The sequence below is a fragment of the Chionomys nivalis genome, chromosome X (assembly GCF_950005125.1).
Source record: "Chionomys nivalis chromosome X, mChiNiv1.1, whole genome shotgun sequence".
Classification (NCBI taxonomy): domain Eukaryota; kingdom Metazoa; phylum Chordata; class Mammalia; order Rodentia; family Cricetidae; genus Chionomys; species Chionomys nivalis.
The window spans coordinates 131,901,935-131,921,767 of record NC_080112.1 but is presented as its reverse complement, the minus strand read 5'-3'; the positions used below and the strand labels follow the sequence as shown (position 1 = coordinate 131,921,767).

At 41.2% G+C, this 19,833-nt stretch overlaps 1 protein-coding gene across 4 annotated transcripts in view; it reads left to right on the top strand.

The window, feature by feature from the left end:
- The window catches only part of Ctps2 (CTP synthase 2), a 122,332-nt gene extending 102,791 nt beyond the window's left edge, over positions 1-19,541 (top strand). For all 4 annotated transcript variants that reach the window (XM_057760125.1, XM_057760123.1, XM_057760122.1 and 1 more), the window contains exons 17-19: positions 236-380; positions 15,548-15,658; positions 17,561-19,541. In XM_057760125.1, the coding sequence (XP_057616108.1) occupies positions 236-380; positions 15,548-15,617 (215 nt within the window). In that variant the 3' untranslated portion in view covers positions 15,618-15,658; positions 17,561-19,541. The remainder of the gene's footprint in view (positions 1-235; positions 381-15,547; positions 15,659-17,560) is intronic.
- Positions 19,542-19,833: the final 292 nt, after the last annotated feature.

The following is a 19,833-nucleotide window of genomic DNA, read 5'->3' as shown; positions in this document are numbered from 1 at the left end:
TTTCCCAACCTCAGGTGGTGGTTATCTTGAAGTTTAGGGATACTATGGAAATTGAGCCAACAATGAAAGGCCTTCCAGAAGCAGGCTAGGGCTGGGGGATACAGTTAAGTTGGTAAAATGCTTGCCTAGAATGCATGAGGTGCTTAGTGTGGGTTGGTATTAAACTATATGGCAACCTTTCTAGTGGTTCTCATGCCTGTTTGATTCAAGCACATCATACTTGTTTGCATTCCAGGTCATCCGTATTTCGTTGGTGTCCAGTTCCATCCGGAGTTTTCTTCTAGGCCAATGAAACCTTCCCCTCCATACCTGGGGTTCTTACTTGCAGCAACCGGCAATCTGAATACCCATCTCCAACAGATGAGCAGACTGTCGTACAGGTAACCAGTTTAGTGCTCCTAGCGATGGGTCCAGATGCATGGTTACTAGCATATTAGCTTTTCACAAAATTTAGAATCATTGTGGAATTTAAGTTTTGAAGAAAGTATGTATTTTATTTTTTCTGCATTCTATCTTTAGTATCATGCCTAAAATCTTTCCTGAAGAAACATCTTATAAATTATAACCTCGATGTTTTCTTCTAACACTTTCATAGTCTAATATCCAACAGCATATCTGGACTTTATTATGAGTTAATAGTATAAGGTAAGGGATCTGATTTTCCTTGTCTTCCCTGAAAGTTGTTAAGTAAATTGGTTTTTATTTAATTTCTGTTTAGTTCAAATGATGATCCCTTATACCTGAACTTTTGCTATTCTTTTCATTATCACGACTGTATCTACTTTAGGAATATTATCATTTAAATTTCAAAGATATATTTTGCTATAATGATATATACCTGAATTCCCAGTATTTGAGAGGCTGAAGCAAGAGGATCATGGATTCCAGGAAAACCTGGTATACATAGTGAGACAACATGTCTTTGGTATTTGTTTTTGGAGACAGGGTCTCTCATATCCCAGGCTGCTGTTCTTGAAGTTGCTACAGAGCCAAGGATGACCTTGAACCCTGGATCCTCCTGCCTCTAACTTCTAAATACTGAGATTACAGATATCTGTCACTGCATTTAGCTGTCCTGAGGATGGAACCCAGGGATTCATGCATGCTAGGCAAGTACTCTTACCTACTGAACTCCAGCCTAAAAAACAAAACCCAGATAACCAACCAAAAAAGCAAAAAAACAGGAGCGGAGAGAAGGTATTGCTCTGTTCTAATTTCCCAGATGAACAGCACAGTAATTGTTAAGATCAAGGTAGTGACCGAGATTTCATTACATTTAAATAATAGTTTGGATAGAATTTATATCTGTACTTATTCTCCTTCGAGAATGTTGTATGCATTATATGGAGAAAGTTTAGATGTGGAAGGAACTACCTAGAATATTCCAGCCTTAGGAAGGGTGATTGACTATCATAGTAATACTGTGTTGCATAGACTCTTACCCTTGTAAACAACCATCGCAGGCTGCACTTGAGATCATGGAGCATCGGTACAAGGGGTGTTTGTGAGCTTGTGTTACACAAGCCTTCTTATAATGGCATTATTATTCAGAGATGCTCACGGCTCTAGTGCTTCCCATTTCCGTGGGTTCATATGGGAACAGCCTTACATGGCTTACATGCCTGCTGCCTTACCAAATTATTAATCACTCTTTGCTGTCTTTAATCAGAGCAGTGACCTTCCAACTGTGTCTGAGGGCTACCATAGGGAGCAGGTTAAGGGGTCTCCATATTCTTCTCTGTTTCAGATGTGGTCCCCAGATTGCCTGCTTGTATGCTATGGTTCTACACAAGAGATTTCATGCGAGGAAAACATTCCTGGGTTCTCAGGCGGCATAGTTTATGCTACAGATTGAAAATTCCAATATGGAATTCCAAATCACATGTGTGCCGTGACATGTCATGGCTGCCTTATGTTCTCTATTATTACAGATTCTCATGTAGAAAAGGAGGTGACAATGAAGCAAGTTAGTTGGCTGAGAGAAATTATCCACTGTTAAGTATCTGGTTGTTTGCAAGCACCAGCTAACAAGTGAATGTGTGTGGTTCGTGTAGTCTGGCTGTCCTTGTACCCACCTGCTGAGTGAGACCTTTTGATTCCTGCATGGAGGCTGGAGTGAAGCTCCTTTATAGCCGAGCACTGGCCTGAAACAGATACAATCTTAGAAGAAAAGCCCCTTTAATGGAGCTCATCCCAATTTCAGCCAACCTGTAGGCCTCCATGATTGTGCACCAATCACAAGTTGGCACCTTCCCTTATGTCTGCCTAGCTACCTAGCATACAGGTGGCTCTCCACTAAAGTGGTAAGTGCAGGCAGCAGCAGAAGGTGGTCTAAACCTGATATACTGCAGGGATCTCAATAAAGAATGGTGTTTGTTGGAAGGTATGGTTGCGCATACCTGTAATCTAAGCACTCCAGAGACTAGAGGATTACTGCAAAGTCAGTGCTGGTTCGGTCTACACTGTTGGTTCCAAGCCAGCCAGGGTTACATATCAAGACCCTGCTTCAATAGAACAAAATACCTGCCCCCTCCCCAAAAAAAGCCAGCATAGGAAATGCAACTCAGTTGTAGAATGTTTGCTTAGCTTTATATGAACCCTGAGGTTTGATCCCTAGCACCACATAGCACCGCATAGCACCGCATAGCACCGCACAGCACCGCACAGCACCGCACAGCACTGCACAGTACCGCATAGCACCGCACAGCACCGCGTAGCACCACATAGCACCGCATGGTGATGCAGGCCTGTAATCCAGCACTTTGGAGGTGGAACCAAGAAGATCGGAAGTTCAAGGTCATCAAAACTAGCCTGGGCTACGTGAAACCTTGCACAAACAAACAAAAAACCAATAAACAAGTCCCCCAACCCCCAAGAATGGTGACCAATAATCCAGTGACAGACACTAGGATCACTAAGGACTTCTTCCCTCAGCTTCTCTCTGGCACCTCCATGGGACTGCTGAATTTTGAAAGGCAGGTGACTGCCTTGCTGGCCACACACTGCTATGAGGTGATTTATTTTGAGCTGTGTTTCTTTCAGAGAAGACTACTGCTTGTAAACAGCTCGAGCATGGGTACTTCAAGGATGGCTCCTTGCCCTGAAATTCTCTCTGATGGTACCCAGATGCATGGCACATGGGCAGCCTTGTCTTCACGGGGCAGAGTGTAAAGGTTGTTCCTTTAGTAAGAATACCTGAGCTGTAACTTCTGCATTCTGCCCAGCCGGGAATATTTATCACTGAGCACATGGGAGTTGTAAGAATATTATTTAGGGATTTAGAGCTGGTGAACCAAATTGTCAGCCACTCTGTTATCTACAGAATGGCAGCAGTTCTAACAGTTAATCTCCCCCCCTCCCTCAGTTTTAGGCTTATAGCAGTCGGTTCAAGGGCATAATCATTCTAGGGTAGTATTTTTAGTTTTTTTATTAATTACTGAAAGTACATGTAAAATCATTAAGGCAGTAAGATGGCTTAATGAGTAGAGGCACTTGCTGCCTAGCATGACAGAGTTTGGTCCCCAGGATCCACTTGGTAGAAGGAGAGAATTGACTCCCACGAGTTGTCCTCTGACCTCCACACATGCACCCCCCCAACTTCACACATGCACCCCCCCAAGTGTAATTTAAAAGTACATGCAGCCAGGCACAGTAGTATGTGTTTTTAGTCCAAGTGTTCAGGAGGCAGAGGAAGGCACAACTCTTGAGTTTGATGCTTAGCCTTGACTACTATTGAGTTCAGGCCAACCAGGACTACACAGTGAGACACCCCCCCCCAGAAAAAAAGAATAAGGGAAGGAGGAGGAAGAAGGAAGGAAGGAAGGAAGGAAGGAAGGAAGGAAGGAAGGAAGGAAGGAAGGAAGGAAGGGGAGGAGGAGAAGCAGTAGCAGCTGCCATCACAGCCAGGTGTGGTGGTTCACACCTATAATTCTAGCACTTGGGAGGTGCAGGTAGGTGAGTCACCATGGGTTTGATGGCAACCTGGACTACAGATTGAAGCCTTGTTTCAAAATATAAAACAAAAAATTAAACTAAGAGCCTTGTTTTGGTTCCACCTAAGAATACATGCGTATTCAGTAATTGTTGAGTCAAAATCAGAATATAGTTGTGCTCACAGCTCATATTCATGACAGTGACACAGGGTGCATGCATACAGGGGTCAGTCAGGGACGAGATGTAAGGAGAGTCTGGAGAAGGAAGCGTTTCAGGTTTTCTGTGCTCCCTTACTCCCTTCTGTGATATCAAGTGCACCCTCATTCCAGCACTGGCACACAGGTGTGTGTGTGGTATGTGTGTGTATGCGGGTGTTTCTGCCCATAGAATTTTATTTGAGACTTGGAGTTGAGGGATTTTTACTAAGGGCTTCATCATACAGATGTTCTCTGCCTAGCATCCATCAAAATTCCAGCCTTCCTGAAGGAAAGCAGTGATCATCTTAAATCACATATGCGAACGGTGTAAACTGGGAGAAGTGACCTGATTCAAGTTGGTAGTGGAAAATTCATTCTGAAAGCCCTCAGCTATAGACAGACCCTACAAGCATTCTGAAATGCTTTTTGATTCAGTACAATGAATCCATTTGCAGAGTAAATAAGTCTAATGGGAAATTATGGTCCATTCAATAAGTAATTGTAATCTTTGGTAATATGTCTCCTTCTGTGTCTAAATATTATCTGTCCTGTTTATAAGAGGTAAACACAGGGTTGGAGAGATGGCTTAGCCCTTTGAAAATGCCTACAGTTCCTCCTGGGGACCTGACTTTGGTGCCCAGCACCTACATCTGGCAACTTAAAACCACCTGTGAGTCCAGCTCAGGGGATCCACACCACCTTCTTCTGGCCTCCTTGGTTACCTGCACACAAGTGGTATTCCCTCACAAAGACATGCACATATGCTTGTTTTTAAAAAAGGGAACCACAAGTTTGAATGGTCTTGCTAGCATTATTAGAGTGGAATCAGACTGCTTCATATAATTATAAGAAAAATTTAGAAAACTTGGACACTTGTGTCGGGAGTGAGGGGACAGAAACACAGCTCCTCAATGTTAGTCTCAGCAGTTACAGAAATTTCCAAAGACTTTCAGGGACCTTGATTCAGGCCAAACTAGGGTTTGTGGCTTGGGCACTGAAGAGAATTTCAGTACCAGCTGGTATAATGAAGTAGAGTTGGAGATTTTATTGAAGATATCTTAATATAGAGGGTCAAGAGAAAGAGAGGTGCTCAGAAGAAAATACTACACGGTAAGAGCATAGTGTGGGCTTCTGCCGAGACTCACAGAAAGTAGGGCATAGCTGAGGTGAGTTCTGGTTCTGCAAGGGACACGTGCAGTGACTCATCTGAGCAGTAGCCACATATACAAGTTGCATCAAAAAAGCTTGCTTAGAAATCTTTTTTCCCTTTTTCTTTTTCATTTGATAAGAGATATCTGAGGTGGCTCTGGAGATGCCTTGAATGGAATTATAGTCTGGTAAGGAGAAATCGGGAGCCATTAGGGTTGCATTAAGGACTTTAGTATATGTCTTTTCCCTATAAATGGGTTTCTGATGAAAATTCTTAGAAAATGTTTTATAGATAGAAAGGGGAAAAGGCTTTTTTTTGGGATTTTAATTATTTTTATTTTCTGTGTGGGGGGTGTTTTGCCTGCATGTATATCTGTATACCATGTGCTTGCAGTACCCACTGGGACCAGAAGAGTTGTAAGATCCTCTGTAACTGGAGTTACAGACTGATGGAAGTCACCATATAGGTGCTGGGAACCAAACCTGGATCTTCTGGAAGAGCAGCCAGTGAGTTCTCTTAACTGCTGAGCTATCTCTCCAGCCCTGAAATGGGTCTTAAACAGCTAGTAACTAATTGTGCTGGAATTCTCGATTCTCTATTGGCAAGAGGCTTTAATTGGTTTCTAGGGTGAGGAGCTCCTCTCTGCTTCCCATGTTCCCAAAACGTTCCTGGTCTTCCATTTCCACCTTCATTGTTCTAAGTAGAATATTGCTAAGGTGCGTATAATGGGTAATTCTTTAGTCTGTAGAAACAAAGAGTCTATATAACCTGTGTGAGGAATTCCTCTGGGGATGGTGCTGGTGATTGAACTCCAGGCCTTGCTCTTGTTAAGTGTACAGTCTTATACTGAGTCATGCTACTCAGTCCCAGCCTGGGAATTCCATTTTAAAGCAGCAGAAGGATATACAGTTTACTGTTTTCAGCACATGTTTTTCTCTCTCTGCCCTGCATAGCTCTTATGCCCAGTCGCTATGCAACAAGTTTAAGAATGGCTTCTAGTTTTATGATGTGGGCATCTGTCAGGCCCATTTGTAGGTTGGAGTAAAACTCTTGCTTAGGTAGTGCTCATTCTGTATCAGAACACAAGAACTCATGTACAGACAGTCCACAGTCCACAGGAATACAACAACTCTTTGGGGAAGCAGGGCTTTAAAGGATAAAACAGGGCTTTTAAGACGATTGAGTAACATTTTATTATAGGTTTTGGACCTTGAGTTATGACTCCAACGAACATTTACTGTCTCTTGTACAAAGAGATCATCTTTTCATGGAAAACCAAGAGGCATGGTGGTATAAAAACAATAGAAAAGATACTTGATGATGCATTGTATTTGACTGACTATTGCAGACCAAACTCAAAAGTCAGAACTACTTCATAATGAAAAGAGTCCTTAAAGGAAGTGTGTTTCTGGAGTCTGACTCTTCCATTTCCTGCTCCCCTTCTAGACTGAACTTCTAGTGTAAGTCCATTGTCTTCTTCCCATATTGTAGTAAGGAGCGGGAGGGGGGGGAGGCTTTGTTCTGTCCCTCCCAGCTATCTTACACCCGAAATAATCACACAGAAATTGTATTAATTAAATTACTGCTTGGCCCATAAGCTCTAGCCTCTTATTGGCTAACTCTCACATCTTGATTCAACCCATTTATAATAATCTGTATGTCACCATGAGGTCGTGGCTTACTGGGAAAGATTCAGCATGTCTGGCCTGGCAGCTTCATGGTGGTTCTCTCTGTCTCTGCTTCCTTCCTCCCAGAATTCAGTTCTGTCTCCCCGCCTACCTAAGTGCTGCCCTATCAAAAGGCCAAGGCAGTTTCTTTATTCAACCAATGAAAGCAACACATAGACAGAAGAACCTCCTATACCACCATATGTTCTTGCCACTTAATTTTTTTGAGTGATGCTGAGTATTAAACCCAGCCAGTGCTTTGTACATGCTCCAGCCTTGGGCTCCATCCCCGGCCTACTATGACACCTTCATCTTTGAATCCTGGAGGCAGTCAGAGAAGGAACACATTTCATTCACATTGTCTCTGTCTGTCTTTCTAAATCACATACTGACTTCCAACCTGAGACGCGTTACTTTTCTGTTGATTTCTAAATGCAATGTTACAGAAAATTTGGGGGAAAACACCCATAAGCTCAACAACCTAAGATAATCACTGTATTAAATTTTAAATATTTACATCTAGTCTTTCTATCTATTCTTCTTGGTTGTAGTTATGTGATAGTTTCAATGAGACTGGCCCCCATAGACTCATGTTGGAATGCTTACTAGTTACAACAGTTGGTGGAACTGTTTAGGAAGAAGTAAGGGGTGTGGCCTTGTTGGAGGGGGCTTGGCCTTGTTGGAGGAGATGTGTCACTGGGCTTGGGCTTTGAGGTTTCAAAATCCTGCACTATTCCCAGTTAAAACTCTCTCTGCCTCATGGTTGTCGTCTCAACATATGAGCACCCAGCTATTGCTCCAAAACCATGCCTGCTTGCCTGTTGTCATGTTTCCCATCATGATGGTCATGGATTCACTCTCTGAAGCTGTAAGCAAGTTGCCTTGGCCATGGTGTCTCTTCACAGCAACAAAAAAGTAAGCTAGGTATAATAGTGAATGTATGTATTCCCCCCCCCCAATTTTTTTATTTTGTAAGCTTTCAAGTATATTAGCAAGATAGAAGATTAGCCCAGGAAACCTCATAGCCATTTGAGCATATTTACCAGTTGTTATAGCTCTGTTACGCTCGCTTTCTCCCTCTATCTTCTGTATACAAAGTTTACTTTTGAACCTTTAAAAGTTGCAAACATGGTGGCACTTCATACCTAAATATTTTATAAAATTTCTTAAAATTAAGACATTTTTCACACAAGTCCATGTCACACTTAAGAAAATTAACATTCAGTTCCAATGGCATTATCTACTATTTAGCACATACTTTTAGCTTTGTAGGAGAGTCTCACATATCCCAGGCCAGCTTCCAGCTCAATATGTAGCTGAGAATTATCCTGCCACCTCCCTGGTACTGCGATTGCAGGCTTGTACTATCACACTGGTATGTGCTGCTGAGGATTGAACCCTAGGCTCTCTCCATGCTATGCTAGCACTATACTGTGCTACAACGACGTGGCCTGAGCATTTAGACCCTAAGCTTTGGAGTTGGGTAGGACTTGCTGAATCCAAACCCAGCTCTTCTTTCCTGAATGGTTTGGACCTCATCTTTCTTTGCCTTGTTTCTTTATAAAAAAGTTTCTTTGGAGCCAAGAAGGCAGATCTCTATGAGTTCAAGGCCAGCCAGGGATACATAGTGAGACCTTGTCTCAAAAAAGGGGGCAGATAGTTATGGATTAATGTTATAGTTTAGTATTTATAAGGCCCTGGACTGTATCCTAGCAATGCACCACATACAGTCCCCCCCCACACACACACACAAGGTAAAAACGTCCATAGTTTACATGGTAATAATGAAGATTAAGTTTCCCACTATACATAAATCATTTTATACAATGCTTGATCTATGATAGAAACTTAAATGTGAATTACTATTATTCTAATATTGTTACTAATTTTACCTTAGTTCCAGCCACCTTCATCTTTTACTTAGTATAAAGCCTTTTGCCTGGACTTCCCTGCCTCTGGTTTTTCTTTTTCTAATCCTCCTAATCCATCTTCTGCCATTAGAATGATCTTCCCACATGACTTTGCAGCTCAAAACCCTCAAAGGCTTACTTTGGTTTATAGATTAAAATGCACATAAATCCATACAGGATATCTCGAAGTCTTGAGAACTCCCCAGAGAGGTTTAATGCCTTTGCCTCCTGACTATTGATATATGTTCTGGACCTGCTTAGTGAGAGGGAACACCAGTCTATATCCTATTAGGACGTCAGCTCATGGGACTTGTGAAGGTGGGCATGGGGTTGGGGGACGCTATACTGTGTTAGCGCTGTATCTTTCTCCCTCCAAGCCTTAGAGTCTAAGGCTTGCCTTCCTCACTTTCCTGCTCCGAACCAAAGACTCAGAGGTTCTCCTCTGCACCTGTGTGCCTTTCAGTTCCCAGTACTCTGTGAACTTGGGCCCACCTTGACTTTTGGCCTTCATGGTTGATGCTGCTAGGGCCAATCATACAATATGTGCTCAAACGTTTTATTGCTGCGGTGGTGGTTTTGATGGTGGAGTTGAGGCTTCTGGGTCTGCATCTGTCACCCGTTGGAGGTTGTGTCCAAGTCGCCATTGTCCACCCTTAGAGCTGCTGTGAGGAATAGTGGCAAGAGGCTTGGTAAATTTATATTAAAAGACTGCTTTTGTTCTTTTGTTTGAAAGAAAGCCCAATCTTTTTTTTTTAAAGCAGTTCTTTTCAACATCTTTTCACACCCCCCCCCATGATTGTTTGACTTTAGCCCATACCATGAGGGTTTTTTTTTCTGGTAAATTATTGTTAATAAGTCACATCTGAGTACTCCTTCTTTTGGGGATTATGCATTGGTTAAAAGGTCTCTTTATAGGCTGCATTTCACTGTGGCGTTGATAATACGGTTGCCAGCGAGCAATGGCGTTCATAGTGATACAGACCACTGTGCTTTGAAAGCCCTGCCTGGGTTGAAGTCTCCTGTTTACTATGAGATGCAAAACTCATTCAGAGCATACTAAGTTTTTATTCCTTGCTCTTGTGTTTTATGGCTTCCAGGGGCCCTTCGAGAAACAAGAAAGTCTAGTAGTACCAATGCTTTGGGGAAAACTATGCATGGCAATGTGTTTTTAAAACACACTTTTTCACACAAAATTGATTTTGATACAAAGTATTGTAGGAGCTCATGCATGCTGTGAGTCCTAACTATGCCATTAGACTTGTTTTTAAAATTTTCACCACCTCTTTCTATTAATAGAGAAGAAGTGATTTAATGGCTGCTTCAGGGTAGCATAAGAGGTGGGATATATGGAGCATCACCACACCCTTCCCCTAGTATCTTAGACTGTTTTTATATACTGGTAATTTATTAGGAGTAAGGCGCCATTGATAGACAGGTTATCCATTACTTTTAAATCAATAACTATAATTTAAAACTTTTTCAAATGACTGAAATGTTTTGCCATTTTGTATAGTGCTTGCCTAGCATGTATGAAGCCCAGGGTTCCATCCCTAGCACCATGTAAACAAGCTTTGACAGATCACATCAGCAATCTAGCACTTATGAGGTAGAGGCAAGAGGAGCAGAAATTTGAGGTCATTCTTGGCTACAGAGTGGATTTGCAATCAGTATGATCTACAAAAGACTGTCTCAAAAACAAACATGGAGAGCATTGTGGTCAAGCCTTGAAAGTCAGAGTAGTGTCCTAGAATAGCAACTCCCACCTGTACTGAAACTGACGCTTTTTACCTTGCCTCTGTTAGAACCCAGACCTGAAGCACAGAGGGCTGTGAGCAGGACAGCAACACACCCAGCCTTTCTGACATCTGGAGGTGGAAGGCAGCCTGATTGCTTTCACATTGCATAATCTCACATTAACCAAGCCCCACTTCCTGTCCTCTCACGTAGCCTAGTCACATACGCCTCATTCCCTTGCCTTGGTCAAGTAGCATAGGGTACATACTAACAAAGCCTGCTTCTTTGTGAATGACCTCCCTTTCCCCTGGAAGCGGTTAAGAGTAAAGACTCCTTGCTTTGTTGGTAGAACTGAAGCTTCTTATTTCAAATCCCCAGCTAAAAATCTTACGGAAAATATGATTTGACTTGAGCCAGGTAGTGGTGGTACACACCTATAATCACAGCACTCGGGAGGTAGAAACAGGCACATCTCTCTGAGTTTGAGGCCAGCCTGGTCTACAGCATGTTCCAGGACAATCAGGGCTACACAGAGAAACCCTGTCTCAGAGGGAGAGGGAGAGGGAAAAGGAGAGGGAGAGGGAAGAGAGGGAGATCCACGAACTACTTTTTAAAATAAGAGAGTTTCCACAACTTGCAGGACATGTGCATGAGAGATATTTGCTATGATTTTAATTAGCCATACATAGAAAAGCCTTTAAAAAACATTTTTTGAGGAAATAATGATAATCATGACTACCATAGTGATAATAGTTTATTTTTAGTCATTTATTGTTTTAAAGTTTACTTATTACATTTTTATTTTGCATGCATGATACTTCGTGTGTGTTGTGTATTGAGACAACAACTTTCAGAAGTCAGTTCTCTTCCTTTTACCAAGGGGTTATTTGAATCAAACTCAAGTTGTTGGGCTTGGCGGCAGGCATCTTTACCTGCTGAGCCATCTGGCTGGCCCCATTAGTTTTAAATCAATACTCTCCATTAAAACTTTCTCAGATGATGGAAATGTTCAATAATCTGCACTATTCAAAAATGGCAGTCATTAGCCACAAACGGCAAAATGCTGGTATAAGTAAGGAATGGAATTTTAAATTCCATTTCACTCTTAATTGTTTTAAATTGAAATAGCCATGGTTACTTGTACTTATATTGAATAATTTTAAAACTATGCCTTCCTAAAATGTAACAAGAGCTATATGTGTCTGTTTTGTGACACTTATCAGAATTTAACATGAAAACCTCTAGTATTTAGCTAGGCATAGTTCTGGTCTTTAATTCCATATGCACAAAGTTGAGGCAGGAGGATTGTGAGTTTGAGGCTGTGTGGACTACATTGCAGAATCATTTTCTGTTAACAACAACAACAAAATATCCTAGTGTGTGTGTGTGTGTGTGTGTGTATGTGTGTGTCTGTGTGTCTGTAGATTATTTAAAAAGATGGGTTATCTTAAAATGGAGTTGTGATAGTTTTAAGCGAAATATGCTTGTCTATGTGCATATCTAGCTTATGACTGACTTTTGAATTTGTTTTGTGTGAAATAAAAATGACCCCTTAAACCTTACAGGTCCCAGAGTGGCAACCACATTTTCTAGTCTGTTGCAGAAACTGGTGTTGTTTTATGTTTGTTTGGTGACCCACATTTTATTTCTGTCACTTGTTTTTTGCTTCCAGATGAATGCATTAGATCAGCAAGTTTAGCAGGAATGCCTAGTCTGATAATTCTGTTCTTGAGTGTCATGGTTTATTGTCCTACCTAGTCTCAGAACGCTTAGGAAATATTTTTAACCTTAGCGATGAATAAATTCAAGCTGAGCCTCAATTTGCTTGACTCAGGTTGTTCCATTCTAATGCACTGACAGCTCGGTGAAGACAACCTTCAGGTAGACAATGAGAGCTGGTGGGCTAGAGTAGAACCATCTAAGGGCTCTGGTAGGGAATTCTGCCTGGTATAGGAAGTAATTCATTCTTACATTAATTTTTGTTTTTTAATTAATTTAAAAATTATTTTTAGTAAATAATTCAGAAACTTAAATGCCTACTGGTTTTTCCTGACTCTATATTTCCCTAAGTTTTGAGAACATGTCCTAGGAACATGTAACCTTCATGAATAGCAAAAGCTTATTTTTATGTAATTTTCAGACCAGATTTATACATCTCTGACTAATCTCTGATGAAGTTGCAGTTGTTTGGATTTTTAATTTAGTTAGTTAATTTTGAGATAGGCTCTCACTCAGAAGCCCACAATATCTTGGAACTCACTCCGGAGTCTAGGCTGGCCTCAAATTCATGGTCCATCTTCCTTTCCCAGCATTGTCAGTACTGAGAAAACAGGCATGGACTCCCATGTCCAGTTTTTGCAGGGCTAGGGATTGAAGGCAAGCACTCTTTCAACAGAGCTAAATCTCCAGCCCTTGGGTCAATCTTAAAAAAAAAAAAAAAAACCAAACAAACCAACTACTAAAGCAAGCTTTCAGTCATTTTATGCAGCAGTACGAGTGCTTTTCCTTAGCTAAAGAGTGCAACTGGGAGATGTTATTTGACTTTAATAATAACAAGGATATGTGGGTTTTTTTATATCTTTAGCTAACATATATTCCATTTCTGACCAATTCTTAACCTTTTACTCCCTGTTTTCTCTGGTCTGCTGCTCCCATGCCCCTGCGGAAAGTCGAGAAGGAGAGCGGCTAAACAAAGGGAGACTTGGATGATGTGTTCTGTCTGCCTATCCGTAGTCACTCTGTGAGTGTAGACTAGGAGAGTTTTCTAGTCTGTCTGCATAGACCTTCTCCAGCGCTTTCCCTCTTTCTTTTAAAAGGACAAAAGTGAAATTTCACCTGTTAAGGAATACAGACTTTTATTGCTGTTTGGGTGAGCAAATGCTTGGCCAAAGCTAGGGATGGCTCAGGCATGAAGCATGACAGTCTTTATCAGGAAATGAAGACCCAGAGAAACCTTAGTTTGTTCTCCTTCTGTCTCTCTGTTTCCCTCCATCTCCCCCTCTCTCCCTATCTCCCTCATTTCTCTCTCCTTCCCTCACTCTCTCCACCCTCTCTCTTTCTCCCTGTGTGTGTATGTCAGAGGACAACTTTATGGAGTTGTTTCTCCCCATTCAGTTTTCATGTGGTGGCTTCTGGAGATTGAATGCGGGAATTCAGGCTTGCACAGCAAGTACTTTATCTGCTGAATTATCTCACTGACCTCTTTAGTGTTTTGTGTTATAGCATAGCTGGTGAACAGCAGGAGAAACATGAGGAAATATAAGTGGGCAAAGAGGATGTGATATCATGACAGTAAGCTGGGAGAACTTAGCAAAGTTGCTTTTTTTTTTTTTTTTTTTTTTTTACTTCTTTCACTTCAGAGTCTGAAGATCTGCTTCAGGGAGGGTCAAAGTGTCTGTTTTAGGGCAGAAGGGCAGATGGAAGTTCAAGAGACCTTCCTGTGTATGCTTTCATTATGGGGGGGCCCATCAGAGAAGACCACTTAGACACAGTCTTTATTCCAGCTGCTGGAACTACTCTCCGGTATTCAGGACCCAAATTTGGCCCAGAGATTTTAGAGCAAGTGGCTTTTGGAAGCAAAACCCACATCTGGTTATCTTGCTCAGCAGCTGCAGGGGGAGGTTTTGCACAAGCAAGCAGCTTAAGAAAAACTAAGATAAACAGTTATGGAGGGAGGGGTGGCTGAAGTCCCAGTAGCCCTGTCAAGGTGTGCCTATAGTGACCACATTTCCACTTACCTTACTTCTTCCAAAAATGTCTTCGTGTGTCTGTGCTTGCGCGCACCCACGCTCATGTAGTATATTTGCATACGTGTCTGCCACAGTGAGGAGAGTGGAGGTCAAAGGACAACTTTTGGGATCCGGGTATTGGACTCAGATATTAAGGCTCTACACAAAGTGCTTTAACTAGCTGAGCCATATTGGTGGCCCTCTTTCTTTACAAAATATCTAAAATTAAACAAAAATTTAAGGTTATCCTAGAAGTATATGTCAGTATGTATCAAATACTGAAAGTATTCCTCTTGGTATCCTCACTCGCTTTTCTTTTCTCCTCCCTCCCATTAGTCATCTTCATCCCCCTAGACACTTTTACTTCATGTCATATATACGTGCATGATTTTATGTATTTTCTTTTTTTTTTTTTTGATTATTTCGAGACAGGGTTTCTCTGTGGTTTTGGAGCCTGTCCCGGAACTAGCTCTTGTAGACCAGGTTGGTCTCGAACTCACAGAGATCCGCCTGCCTCTGCCTCCCGAGTGCTGGGATTAAAGGCATGCGCCACCACCGCCCGGCTTTATGTATTTTCTGCAAAATAATAGGAAGTACAAAAATATAAAACATAAACATTGTCTTTCTGAGTCTGGGTTAATTCTCTGCATATGGTCATCTCAGCTCCATCCATCCTGCAGCTCTCATGACATTTTTTGAGACAGAAGTTTACAATAGCCTCGGTTGGCCTGGAACTCTTTGGCAATCCTCCTTCCTCAGCCTCATAAATTCTGGGATTACAACTGTGAGCCACCACTCCTGTCTTCAGACTTTCATACGAAATCAGATTGTTGATAGAACTTGAGTAGAAAGCAAGCCACAGGCACAGGGGCAGGCAGCCGAGCAGTCAAGGCTTTGTGGAAACGGACGGCTGATCTGTAGTCTGTGCTGTCTACATTTCAGCCCTTGAAACACTTTCCTTAAGTTTCTGAAGAACTAACTTAGGACTTGTGATGAAGGCAAGTAATCAGCTGCTCTGAGCCAAGAAGGACCAGTGCATGTGGTTAGACTACAGAATGATCATAGAATATCTCTTAGTATTTCTTCTACATGGGTCTTCACTATGGAACAGGTTTGCAGCTACAACTTGACTAATTACTTGTGGCTTTTTTTTTTTTTTACTGCTAGACTATGTGGGATACTTGTGGCTTTTTTTAACATCTTGGTGAGTGACTTTTCTCTGTTATAGTGATGCCTACAGTGATGTCAGTGACGACAGCTTTTCAGAGGCAAAGCTAGCTGAACTGGAAATCAACTGAAGCTCTTTATGCCTCAAGAATGACAGGGGCCACCTGAAAGGGTAAGAAAGCATTTTGGAGAATCATTTGTTTGTCTTACAGGAAGCTGGCATCTTGATAGAGATGGCAGCATTACAGGACTTGGTTTGCAGGGTCCTTCTCAGACCAGATTTAGCCTCAGTGCTATCAAGAGACAGTATTTGGGAGAGAGGGCATGCGTCTGAGGCCAGGAATGAGCATATCAGTACCTATAAATTACTGGTTTGAACTGTAATAGTCTATTTTGTTAACACCAGATAGTATTTTCTGCTATGGGTTGTCCCAGCTATTCTGTCACTGCAACGAGAAAGCAGCCTCAGGCACTATAGAAATAAGTGGATGTGGCTGGGTGCCAATACAACTTTATTTACAAAAACTGTCTGCTAATTGTGTGTATATGTTACATGTCTATAGTGCCAACACTCAGACAGTGCAGTTCAAAATAATCCTCAGGTACACAGTGACTTGATTATATTAGATGCTATCTTAAAAACAAAAACAATCCCCCAACCTACTTGCTGAATAAATTACAGTTATCCATTTATGGAAAGCTCAAATCATAGTTAAAATCACTGATTTTTATGTTATTTAATTCTTCCTTTTCTTTTTAAATGATACCTTGGGGCAGTGAGATGGCTTTGCAGGTAAGAGCACCTGCTATGCCAGTCTGATGACTTGATCTCATGTTCAGAGGAGAGAACTTGCTTCTCTCTCTCTCTCTCTCTCTCTCTCTCTCTCTCTCTCTCTCTCTCACACACACACACACACACACACACACACACACATTTATACAATACACATTAATAAAAAAATAAAATTTGAAATAGGGAGCTAGAGAGATGGTTCAGTTGTTTAATGTGATGGTCAGAGGATCTAAGTTTGATTCCCAGCACCCACATCATGGCTCGTGTCTATCTATGACTATCATGACTATCCTCCAATTCCATGCCATCTGGTGTCTTCTTTTGGCCTCTGTGGGCATCAGGCATGTGCATGATGAACAAATATACATACAAGCAAACACTTAGCACATAAAATGAAATAAATAAATCTTTTAAAAGTTTTAAAAAAATAAAGTTCAACAAAATAAAGCTAAAGAGCATCTTACTAAATGTGTTGTAGGCCACTCATAGCAGAGTAGGTTCTCTTGGTTTTGTATAAAATAAAATATGAATGAGTCTGGAGAGATGAGTCGGTAGTTAAGAGTACTTGTGGCTCTTTTAGGGGGCCTGGGTTCAGTTCACAGCACCTGTAATGGAGTTTACAACCATCTGTGGATCTGATGCCCATTTCTGACGTCTGAGAGCACCAGGCACAATGCAGTGTACATACATGCATGTAGGCAAAACACTCAAAGATAAATAAATAAATAAGTCCAAGAAATAAAAAATATAAGGTAGTATTGTATCTTTGCAAGAAGAGGCTAGAGACAGGATTGATGTTCAAGGGCAGCTTATTTCCTCTGTTACTATGTTTTATATTATAAGAGAGAGCAGCATCATGGGTAGTGTTATTAAGTTTATGCTTGGAGCCAGATGCCACTTGGAATGACCCTAAAGGTTATGGCAGGCCTTGGGTTGGGTATGCTAGTATTTAGTTGACACAACAACTTTTGGACAACTTGTCAAGAGTTCACCGCTCTGTTCACCTGGGGCTGTTGCTCAGTGATAGCGCGCTTGACTGCTTTGCCTGGGGCCCAAGTTCAGTTTCCAGAATTACCAAACTAAAAAGGAACCACAAAGAGTTGTATCACTCTACTAGGAGCTCTCTGAGCTCTCTGTTGACTTTTCTGTTTATCTGAGGCTACTGTTGTCATAAGTGGGGTGGTCTCAAGCTAAAATGCTGTAAAGATTAACAGCGATGACTTTAAAGGTGCTTATTATTTACTTTTTGATGTAACTAATACTTACCTTTTCTTTTTAAAGCCTCTGAAGTAATTATACTTAAGATGAAAGAATTATCTGAAGAAACCACCACCCTGTTCCCTAGACACGGGCTATGAAGATTCAAAGGGAATCGGAAAATGTTTACTTCATGAAAGAGAACCAAAGGGATTCTTTTCTTTCCCCCCTAGAGGCAGCCTGTAGCACTCACACATTTCTGTACTTAATTAAATGTCATTCAGCAGCAATTCTGGGGGCAGAAAGTGTTTCTGTGTTTTGTCTGGAACATAGTTAAGTCAAAGTGGTAAGCAAGAACCAGGGGAGCTTTGCCTTCCCAATATGGTGTGGGGAAGGTGACAGACATGCGCTATAGCCAATTTTGGGTTTAAAAATGAGTTATTCTTTTACCTGGATATGAAGTGTATGTTAATGTGGGCATTAAGATGACTCCAGTTTCTCATTCTGTTTATTTTCAGTTAAAAGTGAAAGATGGCTTAGTAGTTAAGAATGCTTGCTGTTCTTCCAGAGGATCTGGGTTCAATTCCCAGCACCCACATGGCAGCTCACAATTGGCTGTAATTCCAAGATTTGACACCCTGTCACAAATATACATTCAGGAAAAACACCAATGCATATAAAATAAAAATAAAATTTTTAAAAAGTGAAATTTAGAAGGTGCAAGACATGGGGTTGTAAGTAAGTCTGTTTTCTCAAATAAAAAATGTAAAGAAAGGAGATTTGAAAACTTGGGAATCAGGATGAGTTGGGTCGAGTTCCTTTTCTTCAGCCCACATAGTGGAAGGAGCAAATCAACTCCCACAAGTTGTCTTCTGACCCCTGCATCACACACACACACACACACACACACACACACACACACACACACCAATTTTTTTTAATTTTAAAATTTAATAATCCTTTTATTTTTAATTAAAATTAATTTTTATTATTCTTTTGACAACCTCATACATGTATAGAATGAAATTTGGTCATCTCTCCCCTCGCATTCTTCCTGAAAGCCTTCTTCTCAACAAATCCCCATCTTATTCTCATGTCTTTCTGTTGTTTCAGTTTTTTGTGACTATTGTCTTTTTCTTTTTGAGATAGCACTGTGTAGCCTAATGTAGTCTTGAACTCACTGTGATCCTCTGGCTTCAGCCTCCCAAGTGTTAGGATTTTAGGTATGAGATACTGTGCCCTGCTCAACATCAGCAATTTTTTTTTTTTTGAGACAAGGTTTGTCTCCATAGTCCTGGCTGTCCTGAAACTGACTCTGTAGACCAGGCTGGCCTCAAACTCACAACTGCCTTTTCCTCTCGAGTGCTGGGCTTAAAGGTGTGCACAAACATGCTTGGCTAGCATTTTTATAGCAAAAAGAACTGTTTGAAAGTGGATGGTACAGCGGCATTCACTGATCCTGTACAACTCTCGGTTTAACATAGCGACTCCAGAATTAACCCCTGTTCTTGTTAGTAGTAACTCCTCATTCCCTAGCAACTGTTAGATCCAGAGTGATTGAGGCAACGTGGGAATAGAAGAAAGTGCAGACCAATGTCTACACGAGAAGAATTATTCTTTAACCAGAACAACTGAAAGACATCGGTCTCTCCTTAGACTGTGTGTGCATGTGGTACAGAAAAGAGGACTTTGGGGATGGAAGATTCCATCTGCAGATCAGTTCCCTGAAGTCTCAAGCGGTAGATAGTAGGTTGGTATGCTCATCCTCCTGTCAGAAAAGTCCTGGGTCCTAACGACCCGTATGCTTTACCAGTCAAGTCAACTTTTCAGCCTAGAGTTTCTCAGCCCACCTGAAACTTTCGTTTTGATTGTTGTCTTTAGTCCTTCAGCAGCTACCAGTCATTTTGTATAGATTTTATTACTCTAGTAGTTCATACAAGTGAAACTGTATGGCGCGTGTGACCTTTTGTATCTGGTTTCTTTCACTGACCTTAATCTTGTCAAAGCTTACCTAAATGGTCGCATTCCTCCTTATAGCTCAATAAAATTCTGTTGTATATGTTCACCCCAGTTTATTCATTGTCGATGGACCTTTGGCCTGTTGTGAATAGTGCTCCTACAAATCATCATGTGGAAATATTTGTTGTGAATATTCTTTTAGTTCTGAGTATGCACCTAGGAGTAGGAGTGCTGTGGTATATGCTATTTTTAACTTTATTTCAACATTTTTTAGATTAAAGTTTATGTGTATGAGTGTTTTGACTGTTTGTATGTATGTGTACCACATATGTACCTGGTACCCACTGAGATTAAAAGAAGGCATGACATTCTCTGGAACTAAAGTTACAGATTGTTAT